General features: G+C 39.2%; 1 protein-coding gene across 2 annotated transcripts in view; it reads right to left on the reverse strand.

Annotated features, from left to right (window-relative positions):
• Positions 1-11,698, reverse strand: part of LOC18426556 (polyribonucleotide nucleotidyltransferase) — a 101,229-nt gene extending 89,531 nt beyond the window's left edge. For both annotated transcript variants that reach the window (XM_088848040.1, XM_006833199.4), the window contains exons 1-6: positions 11,486-11,698; positions 7,659-7,837; positions 5,555-5,710; positions 5,272-5,442; positions 3,115-3,240; positions 2,873-3,034 (exon numbers count right to left, since the gene is read on the reverse strand). In XM_088848040.1, the coding sequence (XP_088704166.1) occupies positions 2,873-3,034; positions 3,115-3,240; positions 5,272-5,442; positions 5,555-5,710; positions 7,659-7,837; positions 11,486-11,645 (954 nt within the window). In that variant the 5' untranslated portion in view covers positions 11,646-11,698. The remainder of the gene's footprint in view (positions 1-2,872; positions 3,035-3,114; positions 3,241-5,271; positions 5,443-5,554; positions 5,711-7,658; positions 7,838-11,485) is intronic.
• Positions 11,699-11,938: the final 240 nt, after the last annotated feature.

Raw genomic sequence — 11,938 nt, forward strand, 5'->3', positions numbered from 1 at the left:
AAGAGGAAGAGAGCAGATGCGGTAGAGATAGAATAGAGGGTGAGAAAAGGAGTTGCAATAGGATGAGGAGAAAGGGTAGGAGGAATGGGATGAAGATTGGGGAAAGACATCAAGGAAAGGAGAAGAAAGAGAAACTGAAGGAAAATAGGGGGTAGCTAAACCAGATAGAAAGGGGGTGGCGTGATGGAAAGAGGTAATGATGCCAAGGGAGGATAACGAGGCCTGGGATTGAGGAAAACCAGGGGGAAGAGAGAGAGGGATAGGAAGAGGAAGGGCGGGAGGCTAGGTGGCAAGGGTGGAGCGGGAGTAGAGGTGACAAGGTAGCAAGGGATACTGATGACGAGAAATGAGGAATAAAGGAAGATGATGGGGAGGGGGAGGGGGAGGGGACAGAGAGGTCATTAATGAGGAAGACCTCGAGAGAAGGTAAAGAGATGAAGGTGACTGAACACTTTGGCTAGGATTGATTGACCGCATGTACGGGGAGACGAGACACATTGAAAGCAGAAGCTTTCTCAAGGACACATGGCGGAACATACACAGAGTAGGAAGATGAGCCAAAGGAAGACAAGACGAAAGGAAGACGGCCGGAGGATGAAGGGGCTGCAGGGGTAGGGGACACGAAGGACAGAGGCTGCAAGATCAAAGGGGCGGTGTCAAGCGCTAGGGAATGGGAATAGATCCCGGGGCCTGGGGAAGAACGAGAGAGAGAGGAGGGCGAAATTAATACACTCTCGAAAGTGGTATGCGAAAGCGGTGTCAGGTGGACTGCAATAATTGCATTGTCATGGACGAGACCAGAAGATCAGGGAGGTGGTGGGGTAAGGGGAAGGCTAGGATTAGGGGATTTAATGGGGTTCGTTGATGGAAAGATTCAGGAGCATCCCGAGGTATGATGACATTACCGATTGGAACATGCATCTGCTGGGGCTGGGGATGGACAAGATTACGATGGTTCCTAGGCAAGACCATACACCGGGGAGCAAGATTCTTAGAAGGCACAATAGTCCAGCCTTCGTGGTTTGTATGATGCCTACCATGGCAACCTGGGGTAGTAGACCCCTGAACAAAGATTTTGAGAGGGAAAACAAAGCCATTAAAATTTAAGAGAATAGAGGAGGGGATGAAGCCTATGCAGTAGATTCAACAAGGTTGATGATGCAACCAAAGGGGTGGGAGCCTAGGGATTTCCAATGGATAGATATGAAGCTACCACAGGAGTTTCAGATTGCTCTGAAAACAAAATGGGACCAAAGATAGACCAGGATACCATGGACAAGAAGCCATACTTTCAATTTTCGCTCAGCGTCAATAGACTCGGACCATTTCCTCAGAGCAAGGCGACCTCTAAAAAGAAGGCTATTGGGTCGAGCTTCAGAGGGAAGGGTGGGTGGCACCGTCCGGCCAAGAGATGAGATAATTACCGTTGTGCAATGGCCTACAGAAGATGTGGTTGTTCTTGAAAACGTGTTGAAACCATCTATAGATTCCTTTGAAGCGATTTCTCTACGGTGACAAAGAGGCTGTGAATGAATTTTTAAGGACAAGATTCGATCAAGAATCTCAGGGTTTTAGGGATCCAAATTTGAGGGACACCATTGGAGAGGGAAAAATGAGGCAAAGGGGGGGAAGCTAGGACCTTATATGGGGGGCAGGGGTGGGCAGGGGTGGAGGGGGTATAGGATGGGCAGAAGCAACTGGTAAGGGGGCTGAGGAAAGACCAGAATTCAGATTCACAATTTCCGCGTAAGATTAAAAAATTCTTCAGAGTAGAAATTTCAAGGACGGGTTGGGGGAAAATAGAAGAGGGGAGGGAGCATGCAGGATTGACGAATTGGCGGTAGAAGGGGTAGAGGGGGAGAGGTTGGGGAAGGGCATACATGGTTTTTACGAACACGTTCCCTCTTCTTAACTGTGGAACGCCCATCCTAGTTGCATACAGTATGTGCTCTTGTTTTTGCTGAGCAAAATTTGGCAATGTATGAAAAATGTACAAAGCTCCCCAAGAGGCAGAACAGAACCCAAAGAACTCTTAAGCAAAGTAAAAATTACAACATCTTGGGCTGCTTTGAATCCAAAGAAAATACATTTTTTTCAGTATGATATAACAAATTTCATAAAATGTGCATATTAGAGGGACAGTTAAAGAAAATATGAAAATGACAACTATTAACAATAAATTTAAAAAGAAGTGGCAGACAGTCTGACAGCTACTACAGAATGTTGAGACTCTGAGTGTTTATGGCTTATCCACGCTATCTTGATAAAAGACAAGAAAAAAAGCGAGGCAGAGGAAAATCTTGACATCACATAGAATGAGGCACATGCTATATGATAAGCACATACACACACGCCTGCCTGCCCGCCCGCCCGCATGCACCCACCGCAATGCGCACACACACACAGTCATAAGGTGACAGGATAAACATAAGAAGTTTGAAGTTTGAACGGTCAAGGGGAATGACCTTATTTGCCTGAAAATATCAATGCCTTATTTGCCCAAGAATTTTAAAACAGGTTATCTAGGGAGACATGCAAGCAGCAATACCTTACAGCAGGTCTTATTTTCATACAGCTGGCAGAGAAAATACTGTGAACTCAAAAAGCCACTTGCAAATCAAAAATAAAATAACACACACACACACAGTTACAATGTGATGGGAGCAACAAAAGAAGTTTGAAGTTTGAACGATCAAGAGGAATGACCTTATTTGCCTGAAAATATTAATATGTTACTCGCCCAAGAATTTAAAACAGGTTACCTAGGGAGGCATGCAAGCAGCAACACCTTACAGCAGTTCTTATTTTCATACAGCTGGCAGAGAAAATACTGTGAATTCAAAAAGCCACTTGCAAATCAAAAATAAAGTACCTTGCCATATGATGGATCTGAGAAGACAGTCTCAATCGAAGTTTCAGACAACTTCTTAATTTTCTCGAGTGTCCTATCCATTATAGTGAACAATTTAAAACTCTTTTTTTGATTCTTGACTTTTGCAGCAAGCTGTCTCTGAGGTTTAATCAGTTTGATGGCCTGGGCAATCAACACATCAATCATGTTAATATATGTCATCATAACAAAAGGAAGCCTAGAGCACAGTCCATATGCCTCACCTCAGCATGTGCTAAATGAAGAGCGTCAATCAAATCTGCATTTGATATCTCACGTGCTTGCATCTCTATCATTAAAGTCTTATCTAGTGCGCTGGAGTAGACTAAGTTCAGGTCACTTAAGCTAAGCTGCATCAAATAAAGCTTATCATTGAAAAATACCAGCAATATATAAAGAATGCATACCAGGACACATGCATAGACATGAATGCACACTAGTTTCCTGTATCTCAATAATTACAGTACTTACCATGAATGCAGTACAAAAGATTAGGTCATCGAAGCTAAGCTGCGAAAGTAAAAAAGAACTAAGGGTAAACTTGACATTGCTTTCACTCAGCTGCAGTGAAATAACAAGAGTTATTCGCAATTGAAGTGCACATATATGCACTACATACCATCATGCATATTCTTCCTTTTTCTTTTTCTTTTCTCCTTAATGAATACATTCACATACATTCTCACATGCAAGCTAAAGCCCAACCCTAATATCCAAGCCGGAAAAGCCGGAACAAGGAGGAAAAAGAAAAAAAACTTAGCAACACAGTCTGCTCCAGCTGAATAGGACTTCTTCAGATTCTTCAACTGATACAGATTCACTTGGTAGGTAAGAGGCGCATAACTAGACAAAATTTTTGATGGTGCAGCACAAAGACCAATACCAGAGCCTTCAGCCTTCGAAGTTCTGGGCCACAAACAGCAGTTTGAGCTCACATTGCAAGATAGTAACACAATGTTATAACACTCATATCCTAGTACTTGGATAGCCAAGGACCATGCCGACAACTGAATCGCCTATGAAGGACATATAAGTGATCCTTTGGCACTCAACTAGGTATTCTCAACCACAAGCTCCAGAGGCAAAAAGTCTATAAATACCATATATGGAAACAGCCCAAAATGTAATTAAGCTGAATTCTTAATTACTTTGAACACATAACAAAACGCATGTAAATGTATTATGCTCCTGGGGATTCACAGGGCATAAATCGGCAGAGGCAGGGTCCATCTAAGCCTGTTCACTTGAGAAGCACCATCATATTCTTAGATTGTACACCTTGAGTCAATAATTGCTTTTCCGATTCTTTTTTTTTTTGAGAGAGTTAACATTGTACTACTGAAAGAGATGAGTACAAGTATTGGTAAGTCCGAGTTTGTTCACCCGCTAGGGTTGGCTCGGTAAAAAAAAAAGCGTCAGCGTATCATATACAAAAGGGGCTGATCTTGCCAATTTATATCGTCAGCATATCATATACAAAAGGGGCTTATAGATTCCGCCCGAGTACAGGGCTTATAGATTCCGCCCGAATACCTTTCCTATTCTAACTTGAGGCAATTCATGGATTTTCATTTGAGGAACACCCAGTACTTCTTTGCACCGAGAAATGTTAGTCAGATTTGGTTGCATCCACCAAATCAAATAATCCAGGTTTAACACTGATATTTGCAAATATTTCAGATAAAATTTCCTGGCACAATTCCAAATGACCTAGGAAGAGTGTCAAAATGGTATTTTTCTGTCCATCAGACTGTCTTAAATGCCTCCTACCCTGAAATTATTTTGCATACAATTGACAAAAGGTTATGAAGATTCACATTGAGGATATTTGGATTAGTCCTGATTTTCTTAACTAATGGCAATTAGATAAGATTAACCACGAGAATTTACACAAGAACACAAAAGAAACAGAAAGGGTTTCAGGGAATAAACTGTGTACAAACTTTCCTTTATCAATAGCAAAAGAAATAAGGAACTCCTTTCTCAAAAAAAAGAAAAAAAGAAATAAGGAACTCAATTGCCAAAAATAGTTCTCTATAGCATTAGTACTGGAGCAAACCCCAGTATCTTCTTGTTGGGTATTCTTCTATACCATCAGATTCTTCAACCAGCCTTAAGGAACCATGATATGTGCCATACCTCCTAAAATCACATTAACATCATCCAAGCCAACAGAAAGATTGATCATCCTCTTAGCCCCATATGGAAACTAGAGGGAGCACAAATATTCCCTAAAGTTTACAAGACATACTAATTTACTGAATTGAACAAAATGAAAATGTGCAATTGTATGTAATGATAGATGAGGAAAAAATCCTTACTGAGCAACTAGAGTTAGCTTAGAGGAATAACAATCCCTATATAAAAATCGTAACACCTACCTCATCCATGTCAGGATTAACAACAAATTTTCCATCTATCCTTCCAATACGCACAACACCAATGGGACCATTCCATGGGATATCTGATATCATCAAGGCAGCAGATGAGGCATTTGCAGCCATCACATCAGGATCTTGCTCACCATCTGAAGAAAGAACATTTGCCATCACCTGTAAAAGGAAGAAAGGCATGATATAAGCATAAGATATGTTATAGTTAAGATCAAAGGAGATATCGACTTGGGCACAAGAATGCTACAAGTGATGTAAGGCATACACGAACCTGGACGTCATGAACAAAACCCTTGGGAAATAGTGGCCGGATGGACCGATCAATGACACGACCACATAAGAGCTCACGTTCCTTTGGAGCACCTTCCCTTCGCATAAATGTGTTAGGAATTTTTCCTTGGGCATATTGCTTTTCCCGATAATCAACCTTATGGCAATCAAAGCACATGCCCATTCAGGATCATTTAGATGTTACACCAAGGGTAGAGGATGGCCGATAACAAAAGACTAATTAGCAATAAAATAACATCAATAAAAAATTAGCAATACTATAATGTGGGATAAGTGGAGAAACCCAAATTAAATAAACTGAGCAACATTAAATTTTCTCAAAAATTCCACACACCAAGAAATAACTAGCTTTGGATGGTGACAAAGAAGCAGACGCGCATGACATTATTAAGAGACTGACAGGACTCAGGATATACAATTCAGTCAATATAGACTTTCCGAAATAAATTATGAAAATACACCTTGCTCAACTTTGAATTGGGAAAAGAGGGAGAAAGGCAAACTGCAAACAAAAACGAACTCCCCCAACTAGGTAAGGGTAGTACTATGACAACTCATTAACTGATAACATTATACTCGACTAAAGCGATTGCCAGTTCATAAAATGCATGCTATTTGATGCCACTTACATGCACTCATTCATGGAATCATTGCTGGCCAGCAGCAAATTAGAAGCGAATCATCAATGGTTATCATTTCTTGACTATAAACTAGAGAGATCGGTTATTCAAACAGAATGCAATTACTGTTAATCAAGGTAGCAAGTGAAAGGCCAAGGGAGGCCACCGAACAATCCCTAAATCACAAACTTACCTAGGTTAAATGAAATGGCAGCGCAGACCACCGGATTCTTGCTTGATTATAGCTTCCAAATATGAAGCAAGAAATAACACACAGTGCCAATTTCTCATGAATGTGATCAGGAAACTTCAACAAACACTACAATACACTTTGTAGGCATTCTGTGATTCCATAACGGGCTGATCAGTTACAGAAAAATCCCTTATTATTTGTCATCATCTTGCATTGAATTTAAAATAAAAAAGCAGAATCCAACTTTGCCACGGCAATTAAAAACCTGAAGATTCTTCCTAAAGTGCATAAAAGGGCACTCCGTATCTTTTACGGCTAGGATGGGCCCTCTAACCCATCTAATGAAACTCAAAGGGAATCCTCATGTGAATAATGGTCAAAAAAGTTCCATTATTGAAATACAAATCCATATAGGCTGCATATGCTGCAGTCTAAGTCGAATTCATCTTGAATAAAGAACCTGCATATCATCTCAAATGGTCCTATCAATTTCCATAATCATCCCTCAAATCCATCCAAAGTAAAATTACCTTTAACATATTTATCTAACTTAGCATGAGCAGGCCAAGAAAAGCTAAAATCCACTCAATTTGCAGACTGTTCATTTGTCAATGCTCCCCATCTGAAGGCCTCAAAAATATTTTTCTTTGAAGCCTTTAAATACATGGCTCTGCAACTCTCATAGCACCCTTTCCATTATAAATCTACTCTCATAGCACCCTTTCCATTATAAATCTACTCTCATAGCACCCTTTCCATTATCATTCTCTCGATTTATTACTTGAAAAATTCTATAACATCCTCTCAATCTGAGGAGACTGCCACACTTCTTACAGTGTGCCAAATCATCACATTGCTAAAAGTGTTCTAAATAGAAAAGAAAAACCTAAGCACAAATGTGATTTCGAGATTCATGACAAAGCAAGCTCATGGATTTCCCCAACTACAAGAATATCAGTTCAAACCTTGAAAAGGATAGGTAAACAACATGCAAGAAAACATTAAAGGAAGCAGAAAATCAGGACACCCACAAGACAGATGCCCGAGTTCAACAAAAACTCCCATGTCTACAAAAACTATTATAAAGCAAAATGAACAGCCTTAGGAACCAAGGAAGGAGACGAACACAAAGAGCCACATTAAAGAAATACCATGATTCTCCTCTCAATTGATAATATGTAAATGTGAAAAATATAAATGATATTGGCAATATGAAAGTTGAAAACGGCAATCACATCCAAATGCACATCCAGGGCATAATGGAAACTTACAGTCAGTGGCAAAAAGTCCCGAGCACCATCTCCCTCAGCTGAGACGACAGTGGAAAGCACTTTAGTGTCTTTAATTCCCAAGACAACAGCACCTGCAGCAAATCTCGCAAGCTTTCCAGTTTCAAAGGTTATTAAACGGGAGCCGACTTCAACTTCTTCAGAATAAACATCACCCATATCTGCAAATTGAATTGAGTGTTAAACATTAAACCATTATGCGGTTTGAGTGTTGAATGTAGTATGGGGTATCTTTGTCCTTTTTATGATCTTTAGGACATTAGGTTTTACTAAAGTACTTATCCAGTTATTATAAATAAAGTATAAGAGGTGCATGTGGGCTGTGCAATTAGTCTACATGCCTCTCTCTCTCTCTCTCTCTCTCTCTCTCTCTCTCTCTCTCTCTCTCTCTCTCTCTTTTCCTTCATCTTTTCTCTCCTCTCTTTCTTTTCTTCTTTTCCCTTTCTCTTTCTAGTTTTTACCGCTCGCAGCACTGTTCAGAGCACTGCTCATGGCACTGTTCATAGTACTGTTCACACAACAAAACACAAAAAATGAGCATAATGGTAGTTGTCACCATCAATGGTGCCATGAAACTCTTTGCTTTCAAAGTAAATGTGGCATAAACTTTTTCTTTTTTAATTAAATTGTGATGTAAGCATTTAAATACCATAATTTATAGAGATGACAACATGCAATCTACTCAACAGACCAAATAAGAGGTAAAGCAGGCTAAATTGAATTTTTCTACTAAACTATACAAGAGAGCCAGAGAGATTGACCAATAGAAAAAAATAACAAGAGAGAGCTAGAGAGGTAGAAAAGCAAACACACATGCATTCGAGTACAACCTTGCAGTGTATGCATTCATATGGAAAAAAGAAAAACTCCACACCAAAACTTCATAGAAAGGTCTATACCAAAACTTTATGCCCATATGTGGTTGCACCTGCAAAAAAATATATCAAGAAAAAAAACATGTGCACATACACGTGCAGCGCACACAGAAATATCAGTCATGTATGCCAACAAATAAGTGCAAGAAAAAAAGATGTCTACATTCAGGTGCTCCCAAGTTTGAACGCATACAACGTGCATGCAGAAAAATGTGCAAAGTCAGAGACGCAAATCCAGAATCACGTGCATGCACACATATAAAGTATGCAAAGCCCTCCTTTCTCACAAACCTAGAAATCACACATTTGTGTTTCAGAACATGATCACCAAATCTTGGACTCCCCTAAGTCGCTTGGACTAAGCAGGGTCCTGGTTCTCGTTCCAAAACCTTAAGACTTGCCCAAGTGTCACCTGTCAGACCCTACCATGTCAATTTCACAAAGACCTGGCCAAGTACCGAGTCCAACCAGCTGACAATGGTTCAAGACCCTAGCGAGTTAGAGCCTGATTCCATGTCTTTAATCACTGCTTTTAACCATTCATCCATCCCATCTTGTACATAAAAAATAAAAATAGACAGTTTGCCTTTTTCATACAGCACTTGAACCTGATGTACTAGATCTGTACAAATGATGTCAAGTGCTGGTGGCATAGACTGTGCACATATTGTACTCAAACCTAGAGTTCTCAGTCCACATAAGCCACTAACAGCAGAGACTATTTCACTCAATAAGATGGAAAATTTAAGTGCTGTATCCCACAATCCAAGGTTGCAACCCGGCATGCTTGTGAGTCTCAAATACCACATAATTGAGCATATCTGAAATTGTGACAATAAGGATCAAACATAGGAAAAATATATATTAAAAAAAGGAAAAGATTCAATAGGATTAACAACAGCAACAATTTCATGAAAGCCCAGAGCGGAAAGAGAGAACTTCCAAACAGTGATGCTTTTTCTTTTCTGGAAAATACTCAACCCTGAAAGTAAAAATTTCCTGAAAACTATTATATAAAAACCCAACAACCAATTAACCCTACATATTCACACTTCTCCCCCCCCCCCCCCCCCCCCCCCCCCGATGGAAGATATTTAAATAGGCATTGTTCACTCCAATGGCTTATACAATATACTAACTAGAGGAATTGCCACCTTCTAAATGTGGTTCACAACCTATAAAAAGGAACAAAGTACCCAAAATATTGTTTTACTGTGCTCTTTAAATTGTTTTAGGTCTTTGGTAGTCTGTTTTGTCCACATAACTGACAATGCCTGAAATAAGTTGGACCACAGCTAATGCACTTTTGTAAGGTACTCGAAAAAATGGTAAAAGTATGCTAACTTCAAAATAAAAAATAGTACACTTTCAAGAAAAAGAGAACAAACAAAGAAGATACTAAACTTTCAGGGGATATTACTTTTGATGTAATGAGCTTCTCCAATATTCAAGAGCCCGTAAAGGAAATTACGCAAAAAAAAGAGCCCATAAATGATACTTTTCAGGTGAGGAATTTAGGGTTAAGAGTTAACATCAACATCCAGACTTCAATTCGTTTGCTTATTACTCTCAGCAAATAAGAATCAATTTTACTCTGCTCTTGTGGTAGAGATTTCATGTTAAAAAAGATAAAATCATGAAATGATGTAGACAGCAATGAACGAAAAAACAGCTGCCTTGCCGCCTAGGCAGGTTTTTTTCAAAAATTCCTAGTCGAGGACTAGGCAGCCTGCTTAAGGTGGGTCCTTCAAGGCGCCACCCTGCCCAATGGTAGAAAAAAAAATCCGGCAATGGATAAAATCGCCATTTTACCCCCTATAAAGGGGGGAAAGGGTTTTGGAAGCCATTATTGCTCCCAAAAACATTGTTAGTGAAGTTTTTAGAGTGAGAAAAAGCTTGAAAAAAATAAGATTTTGAAGATTTGTAGAAAGATCAAAAAAATTTCGGCCTCCTCGGATGGTCACAAAATTAAAGGATATTCATCCCCAATCTCTTTGAGGCTTTTAGTGGTCGTAAAGAGGGTTTGAACCGATATCAATTCCTCTTCAAGAACGTTCATATATTTTAATAGCTTTTATTAGCTTATGTATTTGTTTTTTTCACAATACCTTATGATGTTATTCTTTGCTATTTGTATTTTTTTTTTTTTGTAATACTTTATGATATATATTTAATATGTTATTGACTATTTGCATTATTATTTTCCCATTTTGATATGTAGTTTGGGTCTTTGGGAAAGCATTCCAATAAAAAAATCCATTGACCCCAAATCGAATGAATATTGTTTTTTACCCCTTTTTTAAGTTTTTTTAATGTTGCTTTTTAGTTTTAACTATTTAATTTACAGTCTAAAGTTGTAAATGTTTATCTTTGATCTGTACGTAACTGATTTCTGCCTTCTAAACAATAGAGTATATCCAAAACTTAGTTATTAAACAAAAAATTCATTTCTATATACAATGAAATGGGGTAGGTGTGTGGGGGGGCAAAATCCGCAACGATCTACACTTTCATAGGATAACTGCAGTTGCTAAGTAGCAAGTAATACACTCTAGGATAGGGTAACATAGATAAAACACAATAAAAGAAGAAAACTAATCAAATAAGAGCTCTGTCATTCAACTCATCCAACAATTAAAAAATGATCAAATAAGAGAGAAACAATAAAGTTCACAGCTACGAAATAAAAATGAATATCAACATCACAACAGAGAAATAAAACTTCCATGCAACCAATAAATAAATATGATAACGAGAAGCCCGCGGAAAATGTCAAGGTAAATGAAAAAATGCAATACGAAAACACCCAAAATATCGACAAGTAGGATTTCTAGTAAACAATGGAATTACATATGAGTGATTCATTCCATGAAGAATGACTATGGAAATGAAATTATAACAAAAGAAAAAATGAAGCAGAGAATGGGCATCAACCTGGCAAGAGACGCCATGACGAAGGCTCATCCACTGATATACGCCTTACAGCCTCTGAAACACTACAAAAACCACAGCCCAAAGGCTTTCTTTGCCCTTCCCTGTAATGGCTGAGATGGCTCAATGTCCTCTGAAACTTAACCAGACGAGCCTGAGCCATTCCTTAACCAATATACCAATTTCTAGGATTTTTTATACTAAATATCCAGGATTTTTCTACTATAAATCTCTTAGCGTTTTGATTTGGGTAGAATCGAACCAGTGCACAGGCAATGGAACCCTCGAGCTCGAACATGTAGAGTGCTCCCTGTTAAGCTTGAAGGCGGCAGATAAAGGTAATCATGATGCCCCTCCATTACTCATAAATAACGCGTATAGCCTCAGGTCCGGGCTCAGAATGACCTGGTGGTGGCCCGTCGCCGCCTTTCATGGTCTTATGTAAACCCTCGACCC

The sequence above is a fragment of the Amborella trichopoda genome, chromosome 9 (genome assembly GCF_054954075.1).
Source record: "Amborella trichopoda isolate Santa Cruz 75 chromosome 9, AtrichopodaSantaCruz75HAP2 v2.0, whole genome shotgun sequence".
Taxonomy (NCBI): Eukaryota; Viridiplantae; Streptophyta; class Magnoliopsida; order Amborellales; family Amborellaceae; genus Amborella; species Amborella trichopoda.